The 14,772-nt window shown below is 46.8% G+C and overlaps 3 protein-coding genes across 3 annotated transcripts; all 3 read right to left on the bottom strand.

Annotated features, from left to right (window-relative positions):
- Nucleotides 1-1,122: 1,122 nt before the first annotated feature.
- On the bottom strand, nucleotides 1,123-1,923 carry LOC132213708 (protein FRG2-like). The gene has a single exon (XM_059660665.1). The coding sequence runs from the start codon at nucleotides 1,921-1,923 to the stop codon at nucleotides 1,123-1,125; it is 801 nt and encodes a 266-aa protein (XP_059516648.1).
- A 3,203-nt stretch (nucleotides 1,924-5,126) lies between these two features.
- LOC132213709 (protein FRG2-like) lies at nucleotides 5,127-5,927 on the bottom strand. Its single transcript, XM_059660666.1, has one exon. It carries the CDS (start codon nucleotides 5,925-5,927, stop codon nucleotides 5,127-5,129), a length of 801 nt encoding a protein of 266 aa, XP_059516649.1.
- Nucleotides 5,928-9,134: 3,207 nt separating this feature from the next.
- Nucleotides 9,135-9,935, bottom strand: LOC132213710 (protein FRG2-like). The gene has a single exon (XM_059660667.1). It carries the CDS (start codon nucleotides 9,933-9,935, stop codon nucleotides 9,135-9,137), a length of 801 nt encoding a protein of 266 aa, XP_059516650.1.
- Nucleotides 9,936-14,772: the final 4,837 nt, after the last annotated feature.

Raw genomic sequence — 14,772 nt, forward strand, 5'->3', positions numbered from 1 at the left:
AACAATGAGGGAATTTTTGGTTTGGGCCCTGGCACTCTGGTCTGTCGAGTTCACATCAACAAAAGCTGGGACTAAACTCTCATTTCTTTTGAATATATATCTTATTTTATTTTAGAGAGGAAGGGAGAGGGACAGAGAGAAACATCAATGATGAGAGAGAATGACTGATCCCAGGCATCCTGAGCCTAAAACCTGGGCAGCTGCCCTGACCTGGAATTGAATCATCATCACCTCCTGGTTCCTAGGTCTTGCTGAAACATTGAACTATGCCAGTTGGGCTAAACTGGTTTCATCTCCCCCCCCCCAAACTTTGATTTTCTTATATAAAAGTTACATAATCAGCTGGGCCTTCCAACCAGAGCCAGGTAAGGGCCCAGTGAAGGCTCCCAGTGCCCCATGTGCACATGGACAGATTGGAGCGCCAAACAGCCATGACTCCGGGGACCTGAGCAGGTAACGCTCATCAATGACTTGAAACAAACAGCACTCAAAGGGATTTGATAGGTAAATACGGGCAATAAAAATATAAAAATTATAAGAATTTATTTGATGAAAGATTACATGAGTCCATTATCAAGTGCAAATAAAAAATCATATAAAATACAATATATTAAGAAAATAAGACTATCCAATATTTATTTAGTATCCTCTAATAAAATGGAATCCATTGAAATCTATAACATAGGAGGAAATTTACAATTACACCTATCATATCAGCCAGCTGAAGGATAAATACGTGCGACCAATAGCATTTCATATGCAGTCACTCGCGGGAAACAAAAGGGACATGGTGATCTCAGGAGGATTCCATCCAATGGAAAAGTAGAAACATTTCTCCAACAGAATGAAAGGGTCCTCAAGGCTTGCGATATCAGTCTTCCAGGGATGGAGGTGACAGCGAAAGGAGCTCCAGGCTTTTCGGAATTGAATCATGAGCATTGAACCCACAGATTGGTTCTCATTTTGAAGTAATGCTTGGCTCTCCAAAGCAGTGTCCACAACATAGATGAAGTGTCTAAGATGAAATTTATCGTTTGGAACTCTAGTCTTGCAGGAAACCCTGGGTTCACCAGCTGAGTCTTGGTTTTCAAAGTCTTTGTGAGGACAATTCGAACCACTTAGTCACACATTGTGTCTCTGTCCCACAGGGCCCTGCGGAGGAATCCAGGAAGGCCCCGGCTCCCAGGGCGCCCTCCCAGGAAGGGCTCTGGGCTTCTCCTCTCCATCTCCCTGTGGACCGGAAGGCCCCGGCGGTGGGGCCGGGCTGAGCCACGCCTCGGCAGGGAAGACATAGGCGGCCTGGGTGGCCATGGCATAGATGGTCTGCATCTGGGCGTGCAAATGCCCCCGCAGCTCGGCAAGCAGGGCCCAGTGGTGCCAGCTGAGCGGGGCAGGTGCCTGCTGGTGCTGCATCTGGACGATGTTGCCATAAGTGGCCTCCGACATGGTGCGCAGGGAAGTCACCAGGCTTGTCCGCAGCAGTGGCGGCTGGCCTCCCGAGGGCCTGGATCTGGGCTGTTTCCTGTGCCCAGGGCGCTTCCTCTGCGCTCGGCTGGGGCAGGGGCGCCCAGTCTCTTGGCCGCAGCTGCGGTGGCCAGCAGCATCAGGAATCTTTGCTGGCTTCTCCCCAACCGCACTGCGCTCCTCTCCGGGAGAGGGCTCTGCTGTGGCGCAGGGGCTGTCCCTGGAGCCTCTTTTCCTCTTCCCGGAGCTCCCCTGCCTGGAGCAGCTTCCTGCTTCTCCTCTTTGGGTGCTGGCGGTCTCTGTGAACCGGGAGGAAGTCTTCCCTTTTTCTTCCAGTGGTTTCTCCTCCACACCCGAGCCTCCTCTTCCTCCTAAGGAATTCCTTCGGAGCGGAGGCGGGTCAGTGGGTCTTGGCCCAGAGGGGCGGCTGAGATTGCGGTTTCCTGGTCGTGAACCCATCTCGCGGCCCAAAGGAGAGACCCTTCCTCCTGGCATCTGTCTGGAATCAGAAGGGCAGGTTGGCCTGAGGTGCCTGCCTTTTATGAGGCCCTGGTGGGGTGTGGCTCACTCCCATTGGCTGGCAATTTGTATCTTCAACCAATCATCGGAGACTCGGGTGCGCTCAAATCCCTTAGGGATAGGGAGGGTTGTTTTTGTCCACACAAGGTCACTGCCATCAATCAATTTCATGCCAACAGAAGTTTCCATCATAGGGGTGTGGGGTGGGGGTGGGGGCGATACAAGTAGACACGTGATTCAGGTCAGGCTCTGGCGGGAAGGGTCTTGAGCGTGTCTCCCTTAGACAAAGGGGAGGCTGATTGTTATAAATTCCCCACTCTGCTCCCTGAGAGTTCTGTTGTCAGCAAATGGTTCATCCAATCTGGAGCTGACTCATTGGACCCCATAGTACTATCTTGATTGGTTGGAATCACATGTTCTGATGGCACATTATGGAGCTGCTCTAACTGGTCAGTAAGGATCCAAGTGAGGCCCTGGCCACTGTTCTCAGTGGTTAGAGCATCTGGTTCTGCATCCGCTCCTCCTCCTCTCACACCATACTCCAGACTCATGGAAGAGTCCTAGGTTCAATTCTGGTCAAGGCAAGTACCTTGTTTGTGGGTTCATTTGGCCTGACTCGGGTGTGTGCAGGATGAAACCAATTGATGTTCGTTCTCTCTCTCTCTCTCTCTCTCTCTCTCTCTCTCTCTCTCTCTCTCTCTCTCTCTCTCCCCCCCCGCTTTCTCTCTGAAATCAATAAAAATATACTTAAAAAAATAGTTACGATGCTAATGATTAAGGAAGGTTTTCAAAAGACCTTTTTTGGGAACTGATTTCCTAGCCAATCTCTTCCCAAACCGTGCCCTATACATAGGATTCATCACTAAACTTCAAAGCTGAGTAGTACTCAAAACAAAACTGGATCTGAGGGCAACACGGACAAGAAAACCCTCCATTATGGTCAGAAATGAAATTGCAAAGGTTTTGGGTCAAGGTAGTTTGTTTCTCAGTTGCAATATCAGTTACAAATACCCTCTTTAAAGATTTTTCAGACATGGTGGTTTGATTTCTTAGTGTCTTATAAGTGGTTTAACTTCATCCCAAATGAGATTTTTAGACTGTTGCTGGCATAAAAACACTCTAACCTGTAGAGAATTTTTGTGAGTTTATTTGAGCCAAACTGTTGACAATTGCCAGGAAGCAGAAGCTCAATGTATTGGGACAGTGGTCGGCAAACCGAGGCTGGCGAGCCACATGTGGCTCTTTGGACCCGTGCGGGCACGCACTACGTTCAGTGCGAGGGAAACTTCGTGGCGCGTGCGCAGAAGTCGGTTTTCGGCCTGTGCGAGTCTATTTGGAAGAAGTGGCGTTAGAAGCAGTGGGGGTATGTTCGCTGAGGTCGACCCCTCAGATTGAGGACGCTTTTAGCAAATGCCAGCTTACGAGTACCCTAATTAAGTTAAGAACAATGTACCTACCCATAGAGTTTAAGTTTAAAACATTTGGCTCTCAAAAGAAATTTCAGTCGTTGTACTGTTGATATTTGGCTCTGTTGACTAATGAGTTTGCCGACCACTGTATTGGGATAATGCTCCAGAGAAAGGAAGTTTTCCACCTTGTTTTATACCAGTGATGGCGAACCTATGACACGCGTGTCACCTCTGAACTCATTTTTGTTGCTTGATTTTTCTTTGTTAAATATCAGAAATATAAATCTCTGTTTTACTATGGTTGCAAATATCAAAAAATGTCTACCTGTGACACGGCACCAGAGTTAAGTTAGGGTTTTTCAAAATGCTGCCACGCCGAGCTCAAAAGGTTCGCCATCACTGTTTTATACTTTGCAATCAAAGGAGGAGACGTAAGTGGGTTACAGGAAATCCACTGGTGATAGATTAGGGAAGTGGGAGAAAGCAAAGCAGGGCCGTGGGGGGAGGGGGAACCTCTTAGACTGGATAAAGAGTAAAATGATAGACACAGGCTTCTTTTGCTGAGGTGAGTACAGATAGTCAAGCGGCCACAAGTAACATGATAGCAGGAGAACAATGAGGGAATTTTTGGTTTGGGCCCTGGCGCTCTGGTCTGTCGAGTTCACATCAACAAAAGCTGGGACTAAACTCTCATTTCTTTTGAATATATATCTTATTTTATTTTAGAGAGGAAGGGAGAGGGACAGAGAGAAACATCAATGATGAGAGAGAATGACTGATCCCAGGCATCCTGAGCCTAAAACCTGGGCAGCTGCCCTGACCTGGAATTGAATCATCATCACCTCCTGGTTCCTAGGTCTTGCTGAAACATTGAACTATGCCAGTTGGGCTAAACTGGTTTCATCTCCCCCCCCCCCAAACTTTGATTTTCTTATATAAAAGTTACATAATCAGCTGGGCCTTCCAACCAGAGCCAGGTAAGGGCCCAGTGAAGGCTCCCAGTGCCCCATGTGCACATGGACAGATTGGAGCGCCAAACAGCCATGACTCCGGGGACCTGAGCAGGTAACGCTCATCAATGACTTGAAACAAACAGCACTCAGAGGGATTTGATAGGTAAATACGGGCAATAAAAATATAAAAATTATAAGAATTTATTTGATGAAAGATTACATGAGTCCATTATCAAGTGCAAATAAAAAATCATATAAAATACAATATATTAAGAAAATAAGACTATCCAATATTTATTTAGTATCCTCTAATAAAATGGAATCCATTGAAATCTATAACATAGGAGGAAATTTACAATTACACCTATCATATCAGCCAGCTGAAGGATAAATACATGCGACCAATAGCATTTCATATGCAGTCACTCGCGGGAAACAAAAGGGACATGGTGATCTCAGGAGGATTCCATCCAATGGAAAAGTAGAAACATTTCTCCAACAGAATGAAAGGGTCCTCAAGGCTTGCGATATCAGTCTTCCAGGGATGGAGGTGACAGCGAAAGGAGCTCCAGGCTTTTCGGAATTGAATCATGAGCATTGAACCCACAGATTGGTTCTCATTTTGAAGTAATGCTTGGCTCTCCAAAGCAGTGTCCACAACATAGATGAAGTGTCTAAGATGAAATTTATCGTTTGGAACTCTAGTCTTGCAGGAAACCCTGGGTTCACCAGCTGAGTCTTGGTTTTCAAAGTCTTTGTGAGGACAATTCGAACCACTTAGTCACACATTGTGTCTCTGTCCCACAGGGCCCTGCGGAGGAATCCAGGAAGGCCCCGGCTCCCAGGGCGCCCTCCCAGGAAGGGCTCTGGGCTTCTCCTCTCCATCTCCCTGTGGACCAGAAGGCCCCGGCGGTGGGGCCGGGCTGAGCCACGCCTCGGCAGGGAAGACATAGGCGGCCTGGGTGGCCATGGCATAGATGGTCTGCATCTGGGCGTGCAAATGCCCCCGCAGCTCGGCAAGCAGGGCCCAGTGGTGCCAGCTGAGCGGGGCAGGTGCCTGCTGGTGCTGCATCTGGACGATGTTGCCATAAGTGGCCTCCGACATGGTGCGCAGGGAAGTCACCAGGCTTGTCCGCAGCAGTGGCGGCTGGCCTCCCGAGGGCCTGGATCTGGGCTGTTTCCTGTGCCCAGGGCGCTTCCTCTGCGCTCGGCTGGGGCAGGGGCGCCCAGTCTCTTGGCCGCAGCTGCGGTGGCCAGCAGCATCAGGAATCTTTGCTCGCTTCTCCCCAAGCACACTGAGCTCCTCTCCCGGAGAGGGCTCTGCTGTGGCGCAGGGGCTGTCCCTGGAGCCTCTTTTCCTCTTCCCGGAGCTCCCCTGCCTGGAGCAGCTTCCTGCTTCTCCTCTTTGGGTGCTGGCGGTCTCTGTGAACCGGGAGGAAGTCTTCCCTTTTTCTTCCAGTGGTTTCTCCTCCACACCCGAGCCTCCTCTTCCTCCTAAGGAATTCCTTCGGAGCGGAGGCGGGTCAGTGGGTCTTGGCCCAGAGGGGCGGCTGAGATTGCGGTTTCCTGGTCGTGAACCCATCTCGCGGCCCAAAGGAGAGACCCTTCCTCCTGGCATCTGTCTGGAATCAGAAGGGCAGGTTGGCCTGAGGTGCCTGCCTTTTATGAGGCCCTGGTGGGGTGTGGCTCACTCCCATTGGCTGGCAATTTGTATCTTCAACCAATCATCGGAGACTCGGGTGCGCTCAAATCCCTTAGGGATAGGGAGGGTTGTTTTTGTCCACACAAGGTCACTGCCATCAATCAATCTCATGCCAACAGAAGTTTCCATCATGGGGGTGTGTGTGTGGGGGGGGGGCGATACAAGGAGACACGTGATTCAGGTCAGGCTCTGGCGGGAAGGGTCTTGAGCGTGTCTCCCTTAGACAAAGGGGAGGCTGATTGTTATAAATTCCCCACTCTGCTCCCTGAGAGTTCTGTTGTCAGCAAATGGTTCATCCAATCTGGAGCTGACTCATTGGACCCCATAGTACTATCTTGATTGGTTGGAATCACATGTTCTGATGGCACATTATGGAGCTGCTCTAACTGGTCAGTAAGGATCCAAGTGAGGCCCTGGCCACTGTTCTCAGTGGTTAGAGCATCTGGTTCTGCATCCGCTCCTCCTCCTCTCACACCATACTCCAGACTCATGGAAGAGTCCTAGGTTCAATTCTGGTCAAGGCAAGTACCTTGTTTGTGGGTTCATTTGGCCTGACTCGGGTGTGTGCAGGATGAAACCAATTGATGTTCGTTCTCTCTCTCTCTCTCTCTCTCTCTCTCTCTCTCTCTCTCTCTCTCTCTCTCTGTCTGTCTCTCTCCCCCCGCTTTCTCTCTGAAATCAATAAAAATATACTTAAAAAAATAGTTACGATGCTAATGATTAAGGAAGGTTTTCAAAAGACCTTTTTTGGGAACTGATTTCCTAGCCAATCTCTTCCCAAACCGTGCCCTATACATAGGATTCATCACTAAACTTCAAAGCTGAGTAGTACTCAAAACAAAACTGGATCTGAGGGCAACACGGACAAGAAAACCCTCCATTATGGTCAGAAATGAAATTGCAAAGGTTTTGGGTCAAGGTAGTTTGTTTCTCAGTTGCAATATCAGTTACAAATACCCTCTTTAAAGATTTTTCAGACATGGTGGTTTGATTTCTTAGTGTCTTATAAGTGGTTTAACTTCATCCCAAATGAGATTTTTAGACTGTTGCTGGCATAAAAACACTCTAACCTGTAGAGAATTTTTGTGAGTTTATTTGAGCCAAACTGTTGACAATTGCCAGGAAGCAGAAGCTCAATGTATTGGGACAGTGGTCGGCAAACCGAGGCTGGCGAGCCACATGTGGCTCTTTGGACCCGTGCGGGCACGCACTACGTTCAGTGCGAGGGAAACTTCGTGGCGCGTGCGCAGAAGTCGGTTTTCGGCCTGTGCGAGTCTATTTGGAAGAAGTGGCGTTAGAAGCAGTGGGGGTATGTTCGCTGAGGTCGACCCCTCAGATTGAGGACGCTTTTAGCAAATGCCAGCTTACGAGTACCCTAATTAAGTTAAGAACAATGTACCTACCCATAGAGTTTAAGTTTAAAACATTTGGCTCTCAAAAGAAATTTCAGTCGTTGTACTGTTGATATTTGGCTCTGTTGACTAATGAGTTTGCCGACCACTGTATTGGGATAATGCTCCAGAGAAAGGAAGTTTTCCACCTTGTTTTATACCAGTGATGGCGAACCTATGACACGCGTGTCACCTCTGAACTCATTTTTGTTGCTTGATTTTTCTTTGTTAAATATCAGAAATATAAATCTCTGTTTTACTATGGTTGCAAATATCAAAAAATGTCTACCTGTGACACGGCACCAGAGTTAAGTTAGGGTTTTTCAAAATGCTGCCACGCCGAGCTCAAAAGGTTCGCCATCACTGTTTTATACTTTGCAATCAAAGGAGGAGACGTAAGTGGGTTACAGGAAATCCACTGGTGATAGATTAGGGAAGTGGGAGAAAGCAAAGCAGGGCCGTGGGGGGAGGGGGAACCTCTTAGACTGGATAAAGAGTAAAATGATAGACACAGGCTTCTTTTGCTGAGGTGAGTACAGATAGTTAAGCGGCCACAAGTAACATGATAGCAGGAGAACAATGAGGGAATTTTTGGTTTGGGCCCTGGCGCTCTGGTCTGTCGAGTTCACATCAACAAAAGCTGGGACTAAACTCTCATTTCTTTTGAATATATATCTTATTTTATTTTAGAGAGGAAGGGAGAGGGACAGAGAGAAACATCAATGATGAGAGAGAATCACTGATCCCAGGCATCCTGAGCCTAAAACCTGGGCAGGTGCCCTGACCTGGAATTGAATCATGATCACCTCCTGGTTCCTAGGTCTTGCTGAAACATTGAGCTATGCCAGTTGGGCTAAACTGGTTTCACCTTTCCCCCCCAAACTTTGATTTTCTTATATAAAAGTTACATAATCAGCTGGGCCTTCCAACCAGAGCCAGGTAAGGGCCCAGTGAAGGCTCCCAGTGCCCCATGTGCACATGGACAGATTTGAGCGCCAAACAGCCATGACTCCGGGGACCTGAGCAGGTAACGCTCATCAATGACTTGAAACAAACAGCACTCAGAGGGATTTGATAGGTAAATACAGGCAATAAAAATATAAAAATTATAAGAATTAATTTGATGAAAGATTACATGAGTCCATTATCAAGTGCAAATAAAAAATCATATAAAATACAATATATTAAGAAAATAAGACTATCCAATATTTATTTAGTATCCTCTAATAAAATGGAATCCATTGAAATCTATAACATAGGAGGAAATTTACAATTACACCTATCATATCAGCCAGCTGAAGGATAAATACGTGCGACCAATAGCATTTCATATGCAGTCACTCGCGGGAAACAAAAGGGACATGGTGATCTCAGGAGGATTCCATCCAATGGAAAAGTAGAAACATTTCTCCAACAGAATGAAAGGGTCCTCAAGGCTTGCGATATCAGTCTTCCAGGGATGGAGGTGACAGCGAAAGGAGCTCCAGGCTTTTCGGAATTGAATCATGAGCATTGAACCCACAGATTGGTTCTCATTTTGAAGTAATGCTTGGCTCTCCAAAGCAGTGTCCACAACATAGATGAAGTGTCTAAGATGAAATTTATCGTTTGGAACTCTAGTCTTGCAGGAAACCCTGGGTTCACCAGCTGAGTCTTGGTTTTCAAAGTCTTTGTGAGGACAATTCGAACCACTTAGTCACACATTGTGTCTCTGTCCCACAGGGCCCTGCGGAGGAATCCAGGAAGGCCCCGGCTCCCAGGGCGCCCTCCCAGGAAGGGCTCTGGGCTTCTCCTCTCCATCTCCCTGTGGACCAGAAGGCCCCGGCGGTGGGGCCGGGCTGAGCCACGCCTCGGCAGGGAAGACATAGGCGGCCTGGGTGGCCATGGCATAGATGGTCTGCATCTGGGCGTGCAAATGCCCCCGCAGCTCGGCAAGCAGGGCCCAGTGGTGCCAGCTGAGCGGGGCAGGTGCCTGCTGGTGCTGCATCTGGACGATGTTGCCATAAGTGGCCTCCGACATGGTGCGCAGGGAAGTCACCAGGCTTGTCCTCAGCAGTGGCGGCTGGCCTCCCGAGGGCCTGGATCTGGGCTGTTTCCTGTGCCCAGGGCGCTTCCTCTGCGCTCGGCTGGGGCAGGGGCGCCCAGTCTCTTGGCCGCAGCTGCGGTGGCCAGCAGCATCAGGAATCTTTGCTCGCTTCTCCCCAACCGCACTGCGTTCCTCTCCGGGAGAGGGCTCTGCTGTGGCGCAGGGGCTGTCCCTGGAGCCTCTTTTCCTCTTCCCGGAGCTCCCCTGCCTGGAGCAGCTTCCTGCTTCTCCTCTTTGGGTGCTGGCGGTCTCTGTGAACCGGGAGGAAGTCTTCCCTTTTTCTTCCAGTGGTTTCTCCTCCACACCGGAGCCTCCTCTTCCTCCTAAGGAATTCCTTCGGAGCGGAGGCGGGTCAGTGGGTCTTGGCCCAAAGGGGCGGCTGAGATTGCGGTTTCCTGGTCCTGAACCCATCTCGCGGCTCAAAGGAGAGACCCTTCCTCCTGGCATCTGTCTGGAATCAGAAGGGCAGGTTGGCCTGAGGTGCCTGCCTTTTATGAGGCCCTGGTGGGGTGTGGCTCACTCCCATTGGCTGGCAATTTGTATCTTCAACCAATCATCGGAGACTCGGGTGCGCTCAAATCCCTTAGGGATAGGGAGGGTTGTTTTTGTCCACACAAGGTCACTGCCATCAATCAATCTCATGCCAACAGAAGTTTCCATTATGGGTGTGTGTGTGTGGGGGGGGGGGGGGCGATACAAGGAGACACGTGATTCAGGTCAGGCTCTGGCGGGAAGGGTCTTGAGCGTGTCTCCCTTAGACAAAGGGGAGGCTGATTGTTATAAATTCCCCACTCTGCTCCCTGAGAGTTCTGTTGTCAGCAAATGGTTCATCCAATCTGGAGCTGACTCATTGGACCCCATAGTACTATCTTGATTGGTTGGAATCACATGTTCTGATGGCACATTATGGAGCTGCTCTAACTGGTCAGTAAGGATCCAAGTGAGGCCCTGGCCACTGTTCTCAGTGGTTAGAGCATCTGGTTCTGCATCCACTCCTCCTCCTCTCACACCATACTCCAGACTCATGGAAGAGTCCTAGGTTCAATTCTGGTCAAGGCAAGTACCTTGTTTGTCGGTTCATTTGGCCTGACTTGGGTGTGTGCAGGATGAAACCAATTGATGTTCTCTCTCTCTCTCTCTCTCTCTCTCTCTCTCTCTCTCTCTCTCTTTCTTCCTCTTTTCCACTCTTTGTAAGAATCAATAGAAAAAATATCCTCAGGTGAGGATTAAATAGAACAACAAAGGATGCAACTCAAAATACAATTTAGTAGTTCTGATTGGACAGCTCTGTTCGGGCCAGTTGTTTGAAGTGTGTGATACCAGGAACACTTTTATAAGGTGTTGCCTCAAAAATAATATTGACTAGGTGTTTCCTCAACAAAAATAATTGATCTGGGAAAAAGAAAGGCCTGCCAGAAAATGCAGGCAGACATGGGAAGCCACGTGCACACTCGGGCCTGCCTGACAAGGTGGAGGGGTGTTCATTGGGAAAGGCAAGTGAAGAGGAGGGGAAGGGAGAACCATGGAGCTTATTATAAAGGCAATCTTATTCCCATCGAGTTTACACTGGTTTCTTACCTTGCAGAAACACTATGAGCTCATTTCATAGTTCAGACATCCTTGACTTCGTAAAACTTCTCCCTCAGTAACCATCCTACCTCATCAAGAAATCACTGCTATTGTTATGGGGTCAGTTGCCACATGAATACATAATAATGAGAATGATGTGAAGGAAACATATTGGCCTTGATGGTATTCAGTATTTACTGTATCACTAAGCACACTCTGGTAGTTCAGTCAATCATTAAATGATTTTGAATTACATTTCCTGAATGAAAAAAGCAGTGAGTTGGTTCACATTCATGGTGCAAGCTTCTTAATACCAAAGGGAGTGTGAAGAAGCTTGCTGGCAACGGTTATTCAACCAGCTTCTTTCTCCTTTGCCTTTGCTACTCTTCCCTGGGTTTAAAGAGAAAGGCTTTCCCTCACCTATTTTTTTATTTCCTGTACAAACGTTTTCATCCTATATGGATTTTTGAGTTAAAGATGGAAATAATTTAGAACAACTTTCTGACTCTGTAAGTGCAGCCTGATTTCGAAGCTTAGTGTTCTGTTACAAAATTCTATTTCAAATACTAAAACAATCATTCAAAGTATTTTCTCCCACTCAAATTCTTGCTGCAACAATCTTAATCCTTGAGACAGATGATGACTCAGGCTGCCTCCAGAGACGGGCACAGGTTCCTAAATGTGAAGAGAAAAGCATGTTAACATGTTTAGGATTTCTCTTTACAGAGCTTCATCAGTCCGTTGACTTCTACAGACGGGGTTGCCTTCCTTCTGTTATATTTATTTATTAAATCATTTATTATTTTTGAATGTATTTTTATGGATTTCAGAGAGGAAGGGAGAGGGAGAGAGTGATAGAAACATCAAGTATGAGAGAGAATCATTGACTGGCTACCTCCTGCACGCCCCCTGCTGGGGAGTGAAATCCAGGCATATGCCCTGACTGGAATCACTCAACTACTGAGCCATGCTGGCTGGGCGCCTACCTTCTATTTTAGCAGCTACCATGCAATGCTGTGGACATGGCTCTCCAAGGGTGTCTGGGCTCTCTGTCATGATTAGTGCTTCTCCCACACTGAGCCAGCTATAGTAGTTCCTTGCTTTGCTCTGTAATCTCTTCCTGTGCAAGGCTACCAGGGACGCTCTGACCCACCACAGGAAGTCTCCAACTCATGAATAGTCTATAAGTGTAGCATGTGAAACCCAGACCTCATGCTTCTGTAAAGAAAATGTTAGAAATGTTTGTCGGGTTTCCAGACAAAGGGTTCTCATTCAACCCTTAGTACAGGTAATGAATTTTCCCTTTGCTCTTTTTATATAGCATAGAATTATAGGTGTTAGAGCTGAAACAGAATTTAGAACATTGTGCTGGACACTGGTAACAGAGTTGTTTTCCACTCTACTCCATTACCAATGCCCCATATTCCGTCTACATTCGATGTTATGTAGGGTCCTGCAGTAGGTCTGGAAACCCAGGCACTTTAACAACAAGGTAAATCAGTCAGGAATGATCTTGCCACAGAGAACTTCATCTTGGCTACTCTATACCTTTGCTTTAAAAAAATATTTTTTTATTGATTTCAGAGAGAAAGGGAGAGGAAGAGCAATAGAGAAACATCAATGATGAGAGAGAATCATTGATCGGCTACCTCTTGCACATCCCCTACTGGGGGATCAAGCCCGCAACCCAGGCATGTGCCCTTGAACAGAATCAAACCCAGGACCCTTCAGTCCACAGGAAGTTCTCTATCCACTGAGTCAAACTGGGTAGGACTACTCTATACCCTTTTAGGCATACTGCAAGAACTAGGTCTTTGGCCCTAACTGGTTTGGCTCAGTTTATAGAGCATTGGCCTGCGGACTCAAGGGTCCCAGGTTTGATTCTGGTCAAGGGCATGTACCTTGGCTGCGGGCACATCTCCAGGAGTGGGCATGCAGGAAGCAGCTGATCGATGTTTCTCTCTTATCAATGTTTTTAACTCTCTCTCTCCCTTCCTCTCTGTAAAAAATCAATAAAATATATTTTAAAAAAAGAACTAGATCTTTGTCAAGGATGTCCCTACATCTATGTACATACATGTGGCCCATACTTAGGTACCTTAAATCGATATGATCATGGGAATCACCATCAGGAAAACCACAGGGCTGAGGTGTGGGAGCATGGTGGGAAGAAGCATCTCTTGGCATTTATTGGGCCAGGCATACTTCCATCTTATGGGGCCCTTATCTTTCTTGTCTTCTTTGTCTGAGACTCTTTCCCCCACATATCCTCATAGGACACTCTATCGCGTCATTAGCTCTTTGCTCAAGTATCACCACTCAGCGAGGCCCTCATACTGTTCTATGGCACTCTGGTCTCCCATCCCTGCTTTGCTTTTGTTCATAGCACTTTTCATTTGAATATTTGTCAGTTTCCCTGCCTGCCATTCCATCCCCAAAGTTCACAAGGGCAGGATTTTATCCTCCCCGCCCCCCTTTTTCTTTTACTATCTTACACCAGTACTTAAAACATTGTCTGTCCAACACATAATAGAAGCGCAGGAAATATACTATTAAGTGAAAGAATGAAATTGAGGAAGCACTGGACTAGATGCTTTACATATGTTATTTCACTTAATACTTAAAATGTTTCTATGTAGTTGCTATTGGGTTTTTTTCTTTGCAATCTTTAAAAAAATTTATTGAATTTATTGGGTTGACATTGGTTCACAAAATTATATAGGTCTCAAGTATATAATTCTATAACGCATCATCGGTATATTGTATTGCGTGTTTACCACCCAAAGTCACATCTCCTTCCATCACCATATGCCCTCTTTACCTTCTTCTCCCTCCCTCTTCTCCCCAAGACACCCTTAGTTTTAAAAGCAACTTTAGCAATAATATTTTGTGATTTACATATGTATTTTACCCATTTCTAATTATTGACATTTTTGAATCTCAGTAAAATTCTCTCACATTCTCTACAGAAGAAATCTGAATTAAAAGAATGTCTCTTGATTTAATTAAAAGGGGGAAAGAATAACACTTTCAAGTGGTTTGTATGCAAGGAAATACATCGAGGACAATTTTCAGCCAATCTGACTCAAGTCCAGTCAGCAAATCTCAGGTAAACACTCCATGCTGTAGAGCAGAGCATTTAAGGTCTCGGTCCTCCAACACCCTCGGAGGGAGGCATCACCTCTACATCCTGGGAGAGTTAATGTTATCATTTTTTTCATTTATTCATTTAACAAACATGAATTCTGCCCTTGAGAAATTCTACTCCAGAAAGAGCTTTGTGAAAACCTTTGATGACGCAGTGAAATAGCAGTAATGGGAAGTCTATACAAAATGCTATGAGGACACAGGTTTATTGTTCTTCTCATCCTTGGTTATGGTCAAGGTTACATATCAAACTAGAGCCTTTCTGAAATTACTTTCTTAAATAGATGTGTATAGCACCGTTAGGTAAAGTTGGCACATCCATACAATGAGATACGTGCACCAGACCACACAGCATGAGGCTCATATCCATAATGAAAAGCAGATTCTCACTGATGGCCCCAAAGTGAACATCCGCAGAAGGCTATCAGGAGGGGAGTTGACAGAAGCGATAACTTTGGAACCAGATGAGAGTTGAATGTAAACCTGGCTTTCACTTAGCTGTGAATCTTGCTCTTTCCGAGTCTTTCTATCT

The sequence above is a fragment of the Myotis daubentonii genome, chromosome 12, assembly GCF_963259705.1.
Source record: "Myotis daubentonii chromosome 12, mMyoDau2.1, whole genome shotgun sequence".
Taxonomy (NCBI): Eukaryota; Metazoa; Chordata; class Mammalia; order Chiroptera; family Vespertilionidae; genus Myotis; species Myotis daubentonii.